General features: G+C 44.1%; 1 protein-coding gene across 2 annotated transcripts in view; it reads left to right on the forward strand.

Annotated features, from left to right (window-relative positions):
* Window positions 1-5380: 5380 nt before the first annotated feature.
* The window catches only part of PRMT2 (protein arginine methyltransferase 2), a 30210-nt gene continuing 14813 nt past the window's right edge, over window positions 5381-20777 (forward strand). For both annotated transcript variants that reach the window (XM_030805998.1, XM_030805999.1), the window contains exons 1-6: window positions 5381-5525; window positions 6658-6752; window positions 13248-13355; window positions 14013-14195; window positions 19192-19353; window positions 20309-20473. In XM_030805998.1, coding sequence (XP_030661858.1) covers window positions 6714-6752; window positions 13248-13355; window positions 14013-14195; window positions 19192-19353; window positions 20309-20473 — 657 coding nt within the window. In that variant the 5' untranslated portion in view covers window positions 5381-5525; window positions 6658-6713. The remainder of the gene's footprint in view (window positions 5526-6657; window positions 6753-13247; window positions 13356-14012; window positions 14196-19191; window positions 19354-20308; window positions 20474-20777) is intronic.

Below are 20777 nucleotides of genomic sequence, written 5' to 3' on the forward strand. Positions count from 1 at the left end.
GCCTTTCTAACCGGTGTTAGATGATATCTCATTGTGGTTTTGATTTGCATTTCTGTAATGACCAGTGATGAAGAGCTTTTTCTCACGTTTGTTGGCCGCATTAATATCTTCTTTTGAGAAGGGTTCATTTCTCTTCATTATTTTTTCTCTAATCTTATCTTCACACTTTATTTCATCAAGTTAATCTTCAGTCTCTGATATCCTTTCTTTTACCTGATTTATTTGGCTATTGATATTTGTGTATGCTTCATGAAGTTCTCGTGCTGTGTTTTTCAGCCCCATCAGGCCATTTATGTTCTTCCATTTGGGGCTGGGTTTATAGTTTTGTAACCCCTATGTCAAATGTTGACACCTTATAGTAATTGGCAGGGATAAGTAGGAATTGCTTGATAAATAAATGCAAATAAAAATGTATGCTGGCAATTCTTAAGACATTTCTAAATTACTTTGCCACTATTTTTAAAGCTAACTTATTTATTAAAGATTTTAAGTTAAGTAAACTTAACATTTGACTAGTCTTTCCCTTTTTCTAATAAAGTATTTTATTTGAGCACTTTTATTTTTCTTTAATTAATAAAGTATTTATTTGAGCACTTTTATTTTTCTTTAAGCCCATTAATTAGAGCTCTTTTACATTTTTTAATAGACAAACATTGTGTACACAACACATAAATACATAGATGTATTAGGTATACCAATAGAAGTACATCTTATAGATTCCTAAGATTTCCTTTTTTTTCTATCTTAGACTTGCAAACTCTTGATAACCTGTGTCATTGCCCTGGCAGTTGTCAGCTAAATAGCCCTAAATCTGCATATTGAAGGAAACTATTAGATGAAAAATTAGATAGCAAAATTTACATTTTAAGGTACAGAGAGGAAAAAGACTGGTGGTGCTAAAGAGAGATTAAAGATGGATGCCAAATGAAACATAAAATTATGAAAATCTATCATAGGATTGTATAAGGAGACCAATTTTATTTAGATAGAGACTGCCTGTATTTTAACGGGATCTCTGAGCTCTGGGCAGACCCTACACTGAATCCTGGGTCTCCAAAAAGCGAAAATTATTATGAGGTTAGACTACATCATGTTTTTACAGTGCACTTAAAAATTTTTTTTCAACAAAGACATTTCTACGTGTCTAAACTACACTATTCCTTAAGAACTCCAGAGTAGCCTCTGTTGCAGTAACTATTTTAGTAAAAAAATTAGGTAACACAATACAAAAGCAAGCAGTTTAAGAGCTGAGATGAAAAAAAAAAAAGAGCTGAGATGAACTTGTCTGTTTACACATTTGGGGTTCCATAAGGAAACAGAGGTTTCTCCTCCAAGGGGAATCTGGCACTTCTCCATTTTCTGTAAGGAACCCTGGGTATTATAAACTATATTAGGTTTCTCATGAAGCAGAGGGTGCAAGAGAAAGAAGAGATGGCAAAAGTAAATGAAGAAAACAGAAGCCAGTCAACTAAGAAGAAAAAAACTTTTGCTCAAAAAGACAAGGTCCTAGGAGAGAAAAAAACAAACAAAAAAAAACAAAACTCGAAGCCTTTTAAATACAAACACACACACACAGGCACACATACACACATATGTTGGATGTTAGCTTTTAATTAAGCTTTTAACCATTGAGCTCCTTAAAAATAAACTTTTTAAATCTCATTACTGGCTTGGCATGGTGGCTCACGCCTGTAATCCCAACACTTTGGGAGGCCGAGGTAGGCGGATCACTTGAGGCCAGTTTGAGACCAGCCTGGCCAACATAGTGAAACCCCATCTCTACCAAAAAAATACAAAAATGAGCTGGGTGTGGTGGTGCACGCCTATAATCCCAGCTACTCAGGAGGCTAAGGCATGGGAATCACTTGAACCTGGGAGGTGGAGGTTGCAGTGAGTGGAGATTGTGCCACTGCACTCCAGCCTGGAACACAGAGCAAGACTCTGTCTAAATAAATAAATAAATCTCATTATCATATTTCAACTAGGACAAATTTCTGCTATTTCAGAAGTATCAAGTATCAAACCAGAAAGGGCTTGATTTAGGAACTAAACCCAGGCTGTCGTGGTGGAAAAAAAGAAGGCAGAACCTTTAGGTATGGAACTGCAGCGTGGGGTGACAGACATTACTCTTTTTGGTTGGTCTGGCTAGCAAAAATGTGGCCTTGTTATGTAAGAAAAACCCTTTACGTAGTCAAAATAAAATTTTTTTTTCTTTTTCCTTTTGCTAGCTGTTTTCCTCCCCCCACCACACCACCTTTCGTGTGTGTGTGTGGTGGGGAGGGGGGGAAACTTAGCCACTTCAGAGGCCTCACTTCTCATAATTTGGAACTTTCCTTTGTTGTTTTTTTTTCATTTTTGTATTTTTTTAATTAATTTTTTTTCTTTTTTTTGCACACAAAATAATAAACATTTTCTAAAAATACATACAAACAAAAAGATGCATATCAAACATATTAGGAAGGTTGCACATGGGAAGACCGGGAATAGAAATGGGGGTGGGAATGAAAGAAAATAAATGAGAGAGGGACTTTGGATCAATGATAACAACTCAATCCTCTATGTCTTTGACAAAGAAGAAAAAGGAAGAGGAAGAAAAAGAAAGTGGGATAAAAGATCAGAAAGGGAGGAAAATAGAAAAAATTCGAGTATGACTCCAGGGTAAGCCTGTTTTGTTGTTGCTGGGTTGGTTGGTTGGTTGGTTTTATTTTTCATATGTTTCGCCATGTTGGCCAAGCTGGTCTCGAACTCCTAGCCTCAAGTGACCAACCCGCCTCGGCCTCCCAGAGTGCTGGGACTACAGGTGTGAGCCACCACCTCCAGCCCCCACACTGCGTCTGGCCTCCGTGGTAGACCTCCCAGACGGGAAAGCCAGGCAGAGGCGCTCCTCACTTCCCAGACGGGGCAGCCGGACAGAGGTGCTCCTCACTTCCCAGACGGGGCGGCCGGGCAGAGACGCTCCACACTTCCCAGATGGGGCGGCGGCTGGCCAGAGGCTGCAATCCTAGCACCCTGGGAGGCCAAGGCAGGAGGCTGGGAGGTGGAGGCTGCCGCGAGCGGAGACCACGCCACCGCACTCCAGCCGGGGCAACACCGAGTACCGAGTGAGCGAGACTCTGTCTGCAGTCCCAGGACCTCGGGAGGCCGAGGCGGGTAGACCACAAGAGGCCAGGAGTTGGAGACCAGCCTGGCCAACATGGCAAAACCCCGCCTCCACCAAAAATACCAAAACCAGCCAGGCGTGGTGGTACGCACCCGCAATCCCACCCACCCAGCAGGCCGAGGCAGGAGAATCACGGGAGCCCAAGGCAGGGAGTCTACAGCGAGCCGAGACCATGCCGCTTCACACCAGCCTGGGCAACAGAGGGAGACCGTGCGAAAGAAAAAAAAGAAGGGCAGGGCAGGGCAGGGGAGGGGAGGGGAAGGGAGGGGAGGGGAGGGGAGGGAAGAGAAGAGGAGAAAGAAAGAAAAGAAAGAAGGAGAGAAGGAGAGAAAGGAGAGAGAGGAAAGAAAGAGAAAGAAAGAGAGAAAGAGAGAGAGAAAGAGAGAAAGAGAGAGAAAGGAGGAAAGAAGGAAGGAAGGCTGGTTTTGATCAAGTCAGATAGAGGTCGTCAAACTCAATGGGAAAAAGACAAAAGAACAAAAAACAGAAACAACAACAAAAAAACCAGTTAAGCGAAATGAAGGATTGGACAATGTATAAGATTACTGAGCACACTAATGGTAAGGAGAAATTAAGACCAGCTGGTTGTTAATCTTAATGGCCAAGACAAACCCCAATTCAGTTACTTCCTAGGGATGGGTCTCAGGCTGAAGATTGCTTTCTACCACCCTAGAAGCAGGGGAAGAAGACCTCTCATCTTTCCTGTGGGAAGCGAGCTCAAACTCCATAAAGGAGTTACCTGCCTTCCATTGTCATGCAAGCAGGAAAAAACTTGACTTCCTTATGTTGGAAGAGAGTAAAGCACACCCCGCCCCCCAACCCCCCTCCCCCCGACACACACAAAAGGAGTTGTACAGCAAAATAAACTAGATCTTGACCAAATCTGGGTAGATCAGGGATTCTCTGGAGGGGGTGCTTCCAGGCCTCAGCAAATTGTCCTATTGGTTTGAGCCATCAAGGTAACTCAAGCTGGTACTAAGGACTGACAGGAGATTTTTCAATGGTCAGTGGCACCTCTACTCAGAATCCCTTTGTGGTTACCAAAATGTGAACCTTGAATATCTGAGTCAGATCTCAGTCAACTTAGGAAGCTTATTTTGCTGAATTTAAGGATGCACGCCCATGACACGGCCATCGGAGGCCCTGATGACATGTGCCCAAGGTGGTCAGAGCACAGTTTGGTTTTATACATTTTAGGGAGACATGAGACATCAATCAATATATGTAAGATGAACATTGGTTTGGTCTGGAAAGGTGAGACAACTCGAAGCACAGGCAGGAGGGAGCTTCCAGGTCATAGGTAAACATGAGACAAATAGTTGCATTCCCTTGTTTCTGGTTAGCCTCTCCAGAGGTGGCAATCAGATACACATTTATCTCAGTGAGCTGAGAGACGACTTTGAATAGAATGGGACGCAGGTTTGCCCTAAGCAGTTCCCAGCTTGACTTTTCCTTTTAAGCTTAATAATTTTGGGGCCCCAAAACTTATTTTCCTTCTACTTTTTTTTTTTTTAAATCAGACTTAAGGTCTGCCTTGATGTTAATGCTGGAGGAGTGTAAAAAGGCATGTCCAACTCTGACTTCCCCTCAAGGCCAGAATAGTCTCTCAGGTTGAACTTCAGGGTTCCCTGGTAAAGGAGGGCGTCCAGTCAGACGGCTGCAGGGGGTGGGGGCTTCGAATTTTATTTCTGTTTTACAGGCATTAGTGCCACCCATTTCTCCCTAACCCCAAACTTCCTCTCCCCCAAACAGAAACGTCATCGTTCTGCTTCCACTTATCCAGAAGAAAGGCAGAGGGCGCACACTGCGCAGCGCGGATGGGAAAGTTAACTGAATTATTTGCGGGAAGACAGAGGAGGTGGGGGTCTCCCAAGTCCCAGCCATTTTGTGGTTCGTAGGAGTTGTCGCTTCCCAAGCTGTGAATGGCCCAACCCCGCCCCCCGCCCCAGGTCGGAATCCTGCCCCGCGCCATGTACTCTGGGTCGGACCCAAAGCCGAGCCCCGCCGCGGGGCTGGGCGACTGGGGACGAGCTCCACACAGGGGGGCGTTGGCCTCCGCTCGCAAGACCGCGGGAGGCGCAGATGTGAAGTGCGCCTGCGCGGGGCGCAGCCCTAGCTGCAGACGATCTGTGAGAGGTGCGCCTGCGCGAGTCGAGGGCGGTGGCTCGGCTTCCCTGGAATGGCGGACGTCTTAGGACTGCGCCTGCGCGGGGCGCCGAGCCCTGGGCCGGGCCTCCTCGGCTGACGGCCTGCGTGCACTGCGCTTGCGCGGGTTGAGGGCGGTGGCTCAGGCTCCTGGAAAGGACCTTCCGCCCCTCCGCGCTGGCGGTGTGGACGCGGAACTCAGCGGAGAAACGCGATTGAGGTAGGTGTCCTGATGGGCAGCTCAGATGGCTGGACTGCACGTAAGGAAGGACAAGCCAGGTGAGGCGTCCTCGCACTGCGTGTGCGTCGCTGGCGGGCAGAGGCCTCCGCCCCCTTTTGGGACCTCCGAGCGCCTTCGCGATCTCTGCCACCTGCCCTGGCGTCCAAACGGGAGCTCGGTCCCCGTCACACCCTTCCCTGCGCGCTGCGCCCCTTCCCAGCCACTCCCACCATCCAGTGCCTTCTACGGCCACGCCCACCCCACCACCAACTGTTACGCCCTTCGCGGCCACGCCCACCTGCCTGGCGGCCCCTGCCCCGAAGCTCGCGGCGCTGTCCCAGCCTGACCCTCTCGTGCCCCTGCGTCCACGCGCGGCCCTCTCGCTTCCTGCGTCCTTCTCACCCCCCTTCATTGGCCACCTGTTCCCACCCTCCATGATCCTGTTCCTCCCGAGGGCATCTTAGAAGGGCTAGATCCTGCGCGCACCGCGGCCTCCACTCCGACCCCGTTCCAATTTGGACCCAGGTTTTCCAATGAAAATACAATTATGTGAATCAGTAAGCATTTGTAACTACGAATATCGCAAAAATAAGCTTCAAGTCTGGATTTAGAAGTGAAGCATGCATCTTAAACAAAGAATTGCTATGCAATTTAAAAACACATTGATCCCAGAGCAGTGTGTAGGTACACTATCACTGGAAAAATAAGAATTGAGAAGAAGGAAAAGACTGGAAGATGCAGATCTTGGTTCCTGTTAGTGGAAACACTGTCAAGTCCCAGGTGGGGACTTTTAATTGGAATTAAAGCTATCGCAGTTCTAAGAAATTAATGAATACTGATTTATTGCCTTAAGTCGACTCCTGATCTAACAGAAACTAACAGGCTTCAGCAAATGAACAAGATTAATACCTTGCAGACTAGTGAAGAAAACACACTATTTGAAGTTTATGATTTTTAAATCCTTTTGTCTCTGTAAAGAATTGTAAATTTTCATTTCTATACTATTCTTCACACATACACATTTTACTTCGATTTGGTAGAGGACATTTATCGTGCACCTTAGAAGTTAAGTGAACTCAGTTATTAAGCAATGTAACAAGTACTTTGTGTCTCCTTCTCTTTTTAAAAGTAGAAATGGAAAAGAAAATGAAATAAAGTAGCAGTTATGAGGCAGAGCCCAAGAGAACTATGGCAACATCAGGTGACTGTCCCAGAAGTGAATCGCAGGTAATTTCGGTTCCACTTCTTAAAAATCTGTGTTTAATGAATATGAGCATTACAGAGAGCTAAGCGTCAGCTCACAGATGTGATGGAGTTTGACTTGTGCCTTGGAAGGTGGCCACCGGCAGTAGAATGCTTAAATGTGAAGATTGTGAGGCAGAGGAAACGCAGTGCCTGTGAGGTGACATCCTGCATTGGGCACCATAACAATTCTAAGGAAATACTTAGCCCCAAAGCATCAGCATCATTTAGGGTTCCATTTCTGGTACGTGAACTGGCAAAGCAAGCATATTTTCTGAGCTGTTCAATAAAATTTCAGGCATAATACCAGCAATATATTGAAGGCAAGTTGGACACATTGGAAAAGATTTATGTATTCATACTGTTTCTGCCTGGGGTACTCATGTAGTTTCATTCAAGTTAGCAGTAAAAAAAAACCCTCAAATTTTAAGGAATGTTGATTATGTAAAAGTCACCAACTGAATAGTAGATACTGTTTTTAAAAATCAAGCATTTCCGTATCTGTTATGTCAATTTTAATGTTTTCTTTTTTTCTCTTTCATTCCAATGATCTTTCATTCAGCTTTTTATATATAGGAATTTTATTTATAGTCAGAATCTTTCATTAATTTCTTTAATTATTCATAAAATGTTTTAATTCCCTGGACATCTTGTTTTTCTTTTGAGAAATTTAACAAATATTAGGACATTTCCAGAATGATATTGTAAACATCAAGTACATTAAACAGTGTACATTAAGCTATATATATGTGTGTGTATATATATGTGTGTGTGTGTGTATATATATAAAAAATACTGTCGGGTGTGTCTGTAATTCAGCTACTCAGGAGGCTGAAGTGGGAGGATCACTTGGGGCCAGGAGTTTGAGGATGTGGTGTATTATGATTGTGCCTGTGAATGGCCACTGCATTCCAGCGTGGCCGAGAAAGTGAGACTTCATCTCTTAAACAAGAAAAAGCAAAACTCTAGCTAAAGTTTGTTCCCCATTCTCAGTCCTATTCCTCCTCTTCTCTCTCTAGAGGCAAACACTACCGTGAATCATGAATGTTTTGTGCCACTGCACCATTTTTATACCTCTATGGCTTATATAGATATCCTTGAATGACATATGATATTGTTTGTGTGGGCTTTTTAGAGTTTCCATAAGTGGTGTCATACTCTCAGTGTCACCTGTAGCTTGACTCTTCACTTAACTTTACCTTTGGCGAATTTGTCCTTGTTGTTATGTGTGTAATGCTGGTCAATCCTGCCACTGTAGGGTACTCCTGTAGTGTGTTCCTTCTCTGAAAGTGTAAAGTATCCTATTTGTAGATATGTGTATGGGCCTGTTGCAGTCTCACTGCTGTACAGTAGGCATATACCCCATTTTACTTATTCCCCTTTTGTTGGGCACTTAAGTTGTTTCTAGTTTTTTCTATTTCAAACAATGCTGTAGTGACCATCCTTCTCCATGCCTCTGTGCTCCAGTAATGGCATTGCAGGGTGCAAGGGATTACAAGTTTCAATTTTACTGGATAATGATCAGTTGTTCCCCACAATGACTTTATGAGTTCACAGGTCTGTCAGTAGCCCACAATAGTGCTTGCTAACACTTGACAGTATCAGACTTGTAAGTTTTGGTCAGTCTCACGGGTTAGAAATGGTATCTTGTTATTTTAATTTTGCTGACTGGTCATGGTAGTATTTCAGTAATACTTGTGTTCATCCTGTTAATACCACCCTCCATTATAGAAGAGATGTCTTATAATGGTAATTTGTGTTTTATCTCTTTTTTTCACACTTGATCAGTCTTTTCTTAGGGTTTTATCAGTTTTATTTTTATGAAGAACCAATTTTATCTGTGTTGATTTCTCTGTTTTTCTATTTTATTGATTTCTGCTTTTGTCTTTATTTCATTCTGTTGTATTTGGGTTAATTTTTGTAACATCTGAGAGGGAAGCTTAGATAATTGATTTTAAACCTTTCTTTAATAGTCTTTAAAGCTACGACTTTCCTCTAATCACTGCTATAGCTGTTCCTCACATATTTAAATGCATTTTCATTCTTCAAAATATTTTCTAATATATTCAGTGGAAATTAGAAGTTTTCTGGGCTATTTGAAAGTATGTTGACCAATTTCTAAACCGTTTGGAAATTTTACTTTTTCTTATTTAATTTTGCTTTGATTACATTGGTTAGAGAACATAACATTCTCCATAATGTCAGTCTTTTGAAATTTATTCAGGCTTTGCTTTAGATTCTAATCATATGGAATATTTTGGTGAAGGTTCCATGAGTACTTGCAAAGACTGTGTATTCTGCAGTTGTCGAGTGTAGCATTCTGTAAATGTCATTAAATGTGTTATTAATATTGTTCAAATCTCTGTATCTTTTCTGATTCTTTTTTAGCCTTCTTCTGTCAGTTACTAAAAATTCTCCACTATGATTGTAGATATATGTATTTTTCCTTTTGGTTCTATCACTTTTTGCTTTGTATATTTTGAGTCCCTGTTATTGGGTGTATATATTTAGTATAGGTTTTGTTTTCTAGATGAATTGACCTTATTTTTTATAAAATATCTGTCTTTTTACCTGTTAATAAATACTTCCTTTCTTGCATGTACCTTTTTTAATGTTAATTAGCTGTACCAGCTTTTTTATCATTAGTGCTTACATAAAGTGTGTGTGTGTGTGTGTGTGTGTGTGTGTGTGTGTCTGTATATTTTTTTCCTCAACTTAAGTCCTTATATTTAAAGCGTTTTTCTTGTAAAGAGCTAGTTGGGTCTAGCTCTTAGGTCTGGTTTTTTGTTCCTCTGTTAAACACAATTTCTGCCTCTTAATTGGAGTATTTAGTCTATTAACATTTAATGTTATGACTAATATGATTAAGTGTAACATCTTGCTGTTTGTTTTATATTTGTCACATTTCTTTTTTGTGCATGTCTCCATTCCTGCCCTCTTGTGGATAAAGTATTTTCTGTAATTCCACATTACCTCCTTTACTAGCTTGTTAGCTGTATCTTTTTATATTGTTTTAGTGTTTTCCCAAGAAATTGCAGTATGCATCCTAACTCAATTTCAGTCTTTTTTTTTTAACCACTTCATAAGGTAAAGATCTTAGAACTTAGTTTCATTTACCAGCGTCCATATTTGTATACTGTTGATGTAACATTTTAATTTTACATATGTTGTAAACCCCACAATAAATTATCATTGTTGTTTTATGCTATCGAGTCTTTTTTTATAAAGTAAAATAGTCTTTTTTATGTTTCCCCACATATTATTTGCCTTTTTTGAGGTCTTTCCCTTTTTCTTGCATTCTGTGTTTTCATGTAGGATCATTTTCCCTTCAACCTGACAACTTTATGTTTATATTTACTAGTGTGAGTCTGCTGTGTCAAACTATGAAATGTGTTTTGCCTACATTTTTTTTTTTTTTTTGAGACGGAGTCTCGCTCTGTTGCCCAGGCTGGAGTGCAGTGGTGCGATCTCGGCTCACTGCAAGCTCCGCCTCCCGGGTTCACGCCATTCTCCTGCCTCAGCCTCCTGAGTAGCTGGGACTACAGGCGCCCACCACCACGCCTGGCTAATTTTTTGTATTTTTAGTAGAGACGGGATTTCACCACGTTGGCCAGGCTGATCTCAAACTTCTGATCTCAGGTGATCTGCCTACCTTGGCCTTGATGTTTTTTTTTTTAATTTTGGAAAAATCTCCACCGTTATCTCTTCATTTTTTTTTCTGCCTCATCTTCTCTCTTCTTTTTTGGGGTCTCCATGTAAACATAGGTTAGAATTTTTGCTTCTGTTTGACATGTCTCATGCTCTATTATTTTTTTTTCATTTTGTGCTTCAGTTTGGGAAATTTTTGTTGACCTGACTCTTGAGGTGCTGATCATAAACAAGATAACTGGGAATTTCTTGAGATGTCAGATAGTATCTATATTACACAAAGAGTAGTCCCAGCTACTTGAGAGGCTGAGGTAGGAGGATTGCTTTAGCTTGGGAGGTGCAGGTTGCCAAGAGCCAGGATCGCGCCACTGCACTCTAGCTTGGGTGACAGAGGGTGACCTCATCTCAAAAAAAAAAAAAAAAGAAAAAAAAAAGCGTGTTCTTCAACCCTGGCATTCTATCCTGCAGAAATAAAATGTCATCACATAAGCTTATCTGCACAGACTTCTTTTGTTGCAGCATCGGTTATGTTGGTAGAAAACTGGATACCAAGACAAAATCTATCAATGGGGGATGGCTGAAGAATCAAGCGGAATTCCTGCTATGGAATATCATATAGCCATTGGAGCTAGTAAATCAGGGTTCTAACAGTTGGAGAGTTTTTCCAGAAGGTATTGTGTAAGAAAAGCAAAGTGCAGGTCAGGCGTGGTGGCCCACGCCTGTAATGCCAGCACTTTGGGAAGCTCAGGTGGGCAGATCACTTGAAGTGAGGAGTTCGAGACCAGCCTGGCCAACATGACGAAACCCCATCCATTTCTACCAAAAATACAAAAATTAGCCGGGCGTAGTGACACACGCCTGTAGTCCCAGCCTCTCGGGAGGCTGAGGCATGCGAATTGCTTGAACTGGGGAGGTGGAGGTTGCAGTGAGCCGAGGTTGTGCCACTGCACTCCAGCCTGGGCGACAGAGCGAGATTCCATCTTAAAGCCAAGCAAAGAAATGGCCTGTGTGTGTGTGTGTGTGTGTGTGTGTATACGTGTACGCAGGGCTTTGCGTGTGACACGGGCATGGTGGAGGTGTGGAAGGCCGCCCACCGGGGGGTTAGTAAGGGTTGCTGGGCTGGGTGGATCAGGGATGGGGTGGAGAGCAAGCAGAGGGCAGTGCTGCCTTAGAGTGAGTCATGCTCCTGGCATAGGGAAAAGCACAAAGGGTACAAATAGGCAGTTAGTAAGGTAAAAAAAAGATGCCAGCAAGTATTTTAAAAACTCCTAACCACACAAAAAGAGGGAAATGGAAGTAACAAAAGTGATTTTTACCCATGAAATTGACAGAGACTAAAGTGATTGGTATCTATTGAGTGAGAGTGTGGGAAGATTGGCAGTTCCCTCTCAGCAAGCAGTCCAAGGAACACCTTTCTGGAGAGCACTGGGTGGTAAAACCAAAAGCCGTAAAGTACGCGTAGTCTTGGTCCCTCAAGTTCACATTCAGAGACTTACCCTAAGAAGATTAAGGTACATACAGAATGACTTTTATGTTGAAAGAAGTTCATCTTAACATAATTTAGAATAGTAAAAACTGAAAAGTCTAAATGTACAAGACTAGGAAACTGGATAGGTAAGTCATGATAATTCATCGACTGGAATACTATATAGATATTAAATAGCATTAGAAGTATATTTAATAAGAAAAATGTTCAGAGTTTATAAAGTGAAAACCATAGGCCACAGGCTTATTGTGTGAACCCAGTGAACGCTTTGTATTTACGTTATGTGTCCACTTTTTTAAAAGTCTGAAAGTATAAACACCAGTGTGCTGTCTGTTATTATCTGTGATCAGTGAGCGTAATTACAGGAGGTTTTAATTTTCTTGTGTGTACTTGGTGTTTTCACACATTTTCTAAAGTAAACACGAATTACTTTTATATTTAGGAAGATGTGTTTAAAATGTATGTGTCGAGGCAAGGTTGATTCATTGAACTGGAGTGTGTGATTTGAGGTTCTGCCCCCTGCAGTGATGTCTTCCAGGCAAGCTTATTCTTATATAAAGTGAATGGCCAGGCATGGTGGCTCACGCCTGTAGTCCTAGCACTTTGGGAGGATGAGGCAGGTGGATTGCCTGAGCTCAGGATTTCGAGGCCAACCTGGGCAACATGGTGAAACCCCATCTCTACTAAAAGTACAAAAAGTTAGCTGGGTGTAGTGGTCCCAGCTACTTGGGAGGCTGAGGCATCAGAATCACTTGAACCTGGGAGGCAGCAGAGGTTGCCCTGAGCCGAGATCATGCCATTGCCCTCCAGCCTGGGCAACAGAGCGAGACTCTGTCTCAAAAAAAAAAAAAAAAAAAAAAAATGGAGGGGTTGGGGGAGGCTCCAAGGACCCGTGTGGGTCCAAGCTGGCTCTGCTGCTTCGTGGAGGTTTGTGCCATGCCATCAGCTCTTTCCACAGGCCCCTGGCTGTGCCTGCCTTGGGCGCTGGGCCCCTGGCTCTGTCCTCACACTGGTTTCTCTTCATGGGGTTGATGATCCCCTGCAGGAAGCAGAGCTGATGAAGGACAAGGGCTCCTCACCAAATAGACACTAGCGGTGCCTGTTTCTGACTTCTTGCTTTGATGTTCTCTTTTAGGGTCCAAATCATTTTTTTTTTTTAGAAAAGAAATGTAGAGTGAAGGTGACAGCCTTTGATTATAGTAGTAAAGATGATCCAAATAGTTTGTATAATAAATCCTTGGACACATGAATCTGTATTTGAAATTTGAAACCATCCTAATAACATAGCCAAAAAAAAAAAAAAAGAAGCTCCAGCGTCCTCTCCTCACCCTTTCCTTGGCTTTCAGCAGGGAGAAGAGCCTGCTGAGTGCAGTGAGGCCGGTCTCCTGCAGGAGGGAGTACAGCCAGAGGAGTTCGTGGCCATCGCGGACTATGCTGCCACCGATGAGACCCAGGTAGCCACGCGTGGTGGTCCGTGCTTTATGGCTTTCAGCATGTTCAGTGGCAAAATGAGATAAATTTTGCAGAAGTCATACCAAAGTTAAATGAAGTAGTATTCAGATGCTTAGGGCCACACAAGACCTGTGTGTGAAGCTCACAGCCTAACCAGTTCTGCCTCAAGCATGATGTAAAGACACCAGGTATGGAGTGGCGACCCTCAGCCAGGGGCAGAAGCACCTGTTCTGGTTTCTATTTGGAATTTAGATCCCACCCAGTTAATGAAAAGTAAGGCTACCAAATATATCAAGCTATATCTGCTTGGACGTAGCTTTGTTTACTTTGCGACAGGAATTTCTTAGACTAAGCCTCACTTGGCATAGTTGAGTTACAATGAAGAGGCTGTTGAGAAATTCTCTCCTAAGCCATTTGAAAATGTTTACTCCTTCTTTTTAAAAATGTCAGTTAAGCTGTGCCCTCCTTTCAGGTAGATGTTCCAGAGGCATTGCTAAGTCATGGTGTCACTTGCAAACATTCTCAGTTGCTGTCATTACCCACTGACTCCTGTTTGAAATCTCTGTGATTTTGTCACCATTGATGGGATTTATCACTGAGCCACATTTGAAATACCAATGACTGGTTTTCTTATTGAATTTTAACTTTTTTTTTTCCAGCTCAGTTTTTTGAGAGGAGAAAAAATTCTTATCCTGAGACAAACCACTGCAGATTGGTGGTGGGGTGAGCGTGCGGGCTGCTGTGGGTACATTCCAGCAAACCATGTGGGGAAGCACATGGATGAGTACGACCCCGAGGACACGTGGCAGGATGAAGAGTACTTCGGCAGCTATGGAACTCTGGTATTGCTTTCTAAATTCCCTGTTCAGCCGGCCAGGCGGTGGGTTCTTTCTAGCTTTAGTTCCTACTGCAACGTTCAGAGCAGGCCCATAGTCTTACAGGCCAGAGCTTCTCTGTTGTAGCCACTCAGCTCTGACATGGTTGTGTGGAAGCCACTATGGACGATGTGCAGTGTTGTGTTCCAATAAAGCTTTATGGATCCTGAAATTTGAATTTATACTGTACAGTTTTCATGTGTCACAAATTATTTTCTTTTGATTTAAAAAAATCATTTAAAAATGTAAAAACCACTGTTTGGAGGCCATCCAAAAACAGGTGGTGGGTTAGATTTGGCCCATGGCTTAGTTTGCCGACCCCTGGCTTAGAGCTATGATTTGAGCAATGAGATTATGCGCATGCTCCCTCAGTATTTAAAAAAAAAGTAGTAAATTTTACTTTAAAAATGAAATTAGGCTGAGTGTGGTGGCTGACACCCGTAATCCCTACACTTTGGGAGGCCAAGGCAAGACGACAATTGGCTTGAGACCAAGTGTTCAAGACCAGCCTGACAACATAGTGAGAAAAAATAAAAAATATAATTCGTCTCTACAAAAAAAAAATAAATAAAAAATATAATTAGCTGGGCATGGTGGTGCAGGCCTGTAGTCCCAGCTACTCGAGAGGCTGAAGCAGGAGGATTGCTCAAGCCTTGGAGGCCGAGGCTGCAGTGAGCCATGATGGTGCCATTGCACTTCGGCCTGGGCTACAGAGCGAGAGCCTGTCTCAAAAAAAAAAAAAATAGAAAAAATTCTATAAATCTATGAATAATAATACTTAGGTCAGGTGTGGTGGCTCATGCCTGTAATCATAGGACTTTGGGAAGCTGAGGTCAGAGCATCACTTGAAGCCAGGAGTTCAAGGCTGCGGTGAGCTATGATTGCGCTACTGCACTCCAGCCTGGGTGATTGAACCAGACGCTGTCCCTAAAAAAATAATAGAAGCCCAACTTCTAAACAGCTTACCGACATTTTTTCCCCACCATGGAGAAATGCCTATAACCCGATGGTCCAGGCAACAATCTCTGGTTACATTTTAAAACTAGATGAAAACAGTTACTTGCAGGATGAATGTTATAAAAATGATGTTAGTTGAAAGAAGGAATAGGGCAAAGAATCTATAACGTTTGACTCAATTATATAAAGTTAAGAGGCCACATGAGAAAGTTTTTTTTTTTTTTTTTGAGACAGAGTCTTGCTCTGTCACCCAGGCTGGAGTGCAGTGGCAGGATCCGGGTTCACTGCAGCCTCTGCCTCCCGGGTTCAAGCAGTTTTCCTGCCACAGCCTCCTGTGTACCTGGGACTACAGGTGCGTGCCACCATGCCTGACTAATTTTTGTATTTTTAGTTGAGGGGGTTTTGCCATGTTGGCTAGACTGGTCTCGAACTCCTGGCCTCAAGTGATCCTCCTGTCTCAGCCTCGCAAAGGGCTGGGATTACAGGCATGAACCATTGCGCCCGGCCAGAAGGTACTGTTTGTGAGTGCGCATGGGTACTGAGACTGACTGAGGGCAGGAGTGGCTCCCCTGATTGTTGAATGGAGGTTACCTGCTGGTAGGGGAGGCTCTGGGACCAGCGTGGCTGAGTCAGGAGTTCTGACGTGCTGGCAGTGTTCTAGGGTTGGATATAGGTATAGAGATGTTTGGATATAGAGGTGTTTGCTATATAACAATACTTGATAAACTGTGCAGATACTTTTTATTGCACTTTTTTGTAGGTATGCCATATTTCACAATTAAAAGTGTTAAAAACTATTCATGTCTGTACATGGCTAGTGATTTCTGTCCATTAAGGAAAGATACATAATGAAAAGCCAATGCCAGCCTCCCAGCTCTGCCGCCTCTCAGCTCAGAGAACCACTGCCCACCAGATTCCTCTGTGCTTACGAAGTCCAAGTGACACCTAATGCATTTTATGTTTTTAATGTATAGAAAAGGCATTGTTCCACCACTCAGGTCTTCACCTTGCTCTTTTCACGTAGCTGTAGTATTTTGAAGATCTCTCATATTGGCACCTGTGACTCTTTATAACAGCTGCAGAGCGTTGTGTTACTTTAAAAGGATCCTGTTGATATTTGGACAGTGGTTATTTAATAGCTGTTTATCATGATAAATAATGCTGTAATGGAGTCCTATATAATCCTGTTAAATGCTGTTTAGAATTTCTATAGGGTAAATTCCTAGGGGGGTGTGTGTGTGTGTGTGTGTGTGTGTGTGTGTGTGTGTGTGTACGTGTGGTTTCCTTAAGTGGATCTTGCCAATTCGCCCTCCAGAAAGATTTGCTAATTATACACTTGGTCTGTTTGTGCTGCTGTAACAAAATACCTTAGACTGAGTAAATTATGAAGAACAAAGCTTTGTTCCTCGCAGTCCTGGAGGCTGGGGAGGCACTGGCTTTGGCGTTCAAGATGGCGCCTCACGGCTGTCCTCACGTGGTGAAGGTGGGAGGGCTGGGAGCACCTCCTTCCACCACAGACCGTTTCATAGTAACCTCCAAAGGTGGCCTCTTAATCCATCACACTGGCGATTAAGTTTCAGTACGTGGATTTTTGGGGACATTTCAGACCATGGCATGGATCCACTGATGGTGTGTGAAAGCTCTACCACACATCAAATCACCACAAATCAAAGGGAAGAAGGACTTTGATCTTAAAGGTTAAATATGGCATCTTTTAGTTTTGATGTCCATTTTTTAAGTAAGATTGATCATCTTTTATGTGTTTATTGGCCTTTTGTGTTTTTTCTTTTTTTGTAAACTTTCATATTATTTGCCCCTTTCTTTTGATTTTTGTTGATTCATGTGTTAAGTAATTTAGCCTGAATTTGTGAATTTTTGTGACTTTGTGAAATTCTTTCCCACACAGAACTTTTTTCTTTGTATAGCCTGATATGTTTTTCTTTTCTTTGTGACTTCTTTTTCTTTTCTTTGTGAAAAACCTTCCTCACTATAAGATTATAAATACCCACACTTTTTTTTTCAGAACTGTTATGATTCTATGTTATTTTATTTTTGTTTTTAATGTTTTTTAGAGATGGTGTCGCGCTCTGTCATATGACTGGCTGGAGTGCAGTGGTGCAATCATAGTTCGCTGTATCCTCAAACTCCTGGGTTTAAGGTACCCTCACCTCAGCTTCCCAAAGTACTGGAATTACAGGGGTGAGGCACCCTGCCTGGCCTTCTGATCTTATTTTAAACAATGAGATTTTAAATAATAAACAATCTAGAAATTACTTGTTGTAAAAAATATAATGTAAAATTCCGCCCTAATGTATGCCCACAAATCTCCAGCGACCCCAGCCTCACTTACTGGACGATTCCCTTCGCATTGATGTGAAACGGTGCGTTTGTCGTGCTCGGGATTTCAGGGGTCTGCTGTAGAATTCCTGTTGTTTCACTGGTCTGTTTACTGCAGTTCCCAGTGCTCCATCATTTTCATCACTGCACCTTTGTCGGGCCTGCAAGAGCTATAGGTCTCCAGCAGTTCTTTTTTTTAAAGCATTTTCCCCATTAGCCTTGGGCACTTAACTGTTTTGAAACTAATTTTGTTATCATTTTGTTGTGCTTCCTCCTTTAGTAGGTACTGCATGGAATGTTTATGTTAATTTTGGGAGAACCGACATCTTTATAACATTGACTCTCAGTCTCTGATTCCTTAAGCTTTGTTTAATATCTCTTAGCATTTTAAGATAAGGATAATATCTCTTTATCATACATGGTTGTGCACCTTTCTTGTTAAATTTGTTCCTAGATATTTTTTGTTTATTATTACTGTTATAAGGGGTTGGGTGAAGTGTTCTCTAAATACCAATGAGATTAACTTGGTTGACAGTGATGTCCAGGCCTTCCACAGTCTTACCAATTTTTCTCTCTACTTCTGTCAGTTACTGAGAGCACAGTGTTGAAATCTCTGATGATAATTGTGAATTTGTCTATTTCTTCTTGCATCTGTATTGGTTTTGCTCTATGTATTTTGAAGATCCGTTTTTAGGTACAGAAGTATTTAGAATAATCATGTCCTCTGGGTGAATTGATTCCTGTGTTGATGTGAACCGATGGGAACCTGCTTTGCTCTGAACTGTGCTGTGTGGTGCTGATGGAGCTGCCCCAGCTCTGTCTCCATTGGTGTTGGCACTGTAGGCCTTTCCCATCCTTTGCTTCCGGTCAGGAGAGTTGGGCCTTGCTTTGTTGTCTGTGCCTCCCGCCGCCTCCCGCCTGTCCCTTTGTTTTTTTATTCTGTGGAGTCTTGGGAGGCTCCATGGTGGGCTCTGAGGGCCTCGTGCAGGCTCCTGTCTGCTGTCATGGTCTGGGCGCCGTCCTCGCTCTGCTCCTGACTGCTGCCTGTCTTCTTTCTGGCAATGCTGTTTCTAGGCTGGGCCTTCTGCAGCTTGAGAGTGCTGGTGGGAGGGATGCAGCCTCTCCACCAGCCCGCGGCTTTGCTGGCTGCCCTGAGCAAGCCTTTCTCTGCCTCCTTTCCAGGTGGCTGATTCTCATGTGGGTGTCCTTGGGTTTCAGGCATTTTCCTCCCTCAGGACAAGGCTGGGTCTCTCGCTTATCCCTTGGGGTGAGCTCATGTGTGCACAGGACTTTGGGGGACCCCCTGCCCACCTACGCTGGCCTCTCTCTCATGGTGTATTGCTATTTTCTCTAGTTGGACACCTGGCCCTGGGGAGTCTGGTTGGGATGCGGTGGTCCCTCCTGCCTCAGGTGGGCATGGGTGGTCTGGGCAACATTGCACCCCTGTGTGCACAGTGGTCCCTCTTGCCTCTCTGCTCGCCTGGCCATGCTGTGCTGAGCTGAGGGACTCCAGAAGCCTGTATTGTTGCTCTTGTGTTTTGCTCATATTTTTAGATGTGGGGTGTTGGGGTCAGGGGTCATCAGCTGTGGCTCTGACCCTCCATCTCGGTCCAGACCTCAGCATGGCTCTAGGTCACAGGCAGTGATTCTGAATGTGCATTTCTTCCAGAAACTCCACTTGGAAATGTTGGCAGACCAGCCGCGAACAACTAAATACCACAGTGTCATCCTGCAGAATAAAGAGTCCCTGACAGATAAGGTCATCCTGGACGTGGGCTGTGGAACTGGAATCATCAGTCTCTTCTGTGCACACTATGCGCGGCCTAAAGCGGTGAGTGGGGTCTTAAGTGCATCCCGGGTGTTTGTGCCAAGGCTGGTGATGTCCGAGGTGGCTTCTGAGTGTGCTGACTTGTGACCCTGAGCTGTTGGGGGCTCACTGATCACTCCATGGTCTTGATGAGCGTCCTTGCACGTGGGGCCCAGGGTCGGTAAAATAGCAGTGTGTTGAGACTGCATGCTAGAGGCTGTGGCGCCCACGTAATGAGTCACAAACAGCACAGACAGGAATAGGGCAGAATAGAAAATTTCCCATGAATTGCGTGGGGCGGGGTATGTTCTGTGAGACGTTTATTTCAGTTGAGTAGAGAAACAGGTGCACCCACATGTCTGTGCTGGGCCTTGGGTGTGGATGGTCTCATGGGGATGGGAGGGATGCACACGCTGGGCCCCCTCCCCACCCCTCTTGGGCCGTCTGTACTGTGCTGAGCTGAGCCGAGCTGCAGCCTTGGAGACTCCTTACACAGTGGGTGGGGTCGCAGCACAGTGTCCACCCAAGTCCAGGCTCTGCAGGACCCGGGACCCAGCGCTTGGGCGCTTCCCACCAGACCCTTCCCTGAGAACCTGGGTTTGAAATTGTCTGACAGGCCTCAGATGTGGCACAGACCAGCATTGTCACTTGGGTGCTAAGAACTTGTTGTGCTGGTCATGGATTAAGATTGCTGTGCGTGTGGCAGCCGGCTTGGGCATGCGAGTTTTCCGTCTGCTTGCAGTCCTGCGTCTGTGTCTTGTCCAGGAGGTGGGGGCAGTTGGGAGGGTTAGAGGCGGCTCCTTTCTGGGTGCCCCTGGAGGGGCAGGTGTGGCCCAGCCCTCGCTGCCTCTGCTGTCTGGAACGCTGCTTCCCTCTTGTGTCATTGACCATTTCTCGTGATGCTGGTTGTGACTCAGGAGAGTAGATGACGGGACGTGTGTGGGCTGGATGTGCACTGACAGTGCTTCTGCTGCTGCAGGTGTACGCAGTGGAGGCCAGTGAGATGGCACAGCACACGGGGCAGCTGGTCCTGCAGAATGGCTTTGCCGACATCATCACTGTGTTCCAGCAGAAGGTGGAGGATGTGGTGCTGCCCGAGAAGGTGGACGTGCTGGTGTCTGAGTGGATGGGGACCTGCCTGCTGGTGAGGGCGGGCGTGCGGGCAGCTGGGGGCCGGAGCTGGGGGGCTTCTGAGCACAGGCTCGGCTGGGTCGACCTCAGGATCTCAAGGGTCGTGCATGACTCATTTTGATGTTTTCCCTAATGTGAGGTATAATTAATTTCTTGTGTGGACATTGGCTCAGTGTCTTGAATTTTCACCTGATTTAAAAAATGATGTAACATTTTCATGAGTGATTTACATGAACTGTGTTCTCCTCAGGGGTCTGTAAAAATCCTGTGCCTAACAGGTAAGGCTGTTTCTTTAATGCCAGTAGGGCCTTCGTCCC

Source organism: Nomascus leucogenys, chromosome 25 (assembly GCF_006542625.1).
Source record: "Nomascus leucogenys isolate Asia chromosome 25, Asia_NLE_v1, whole genome shotgun sequence".
NCBI classification, from domain to species: domain Eukaryota; kingdom Metazoa; phylum Chordata; class Mammalia; order Primates; family Hylobatidae; genus Nomascus; species Nomascus leucogenys.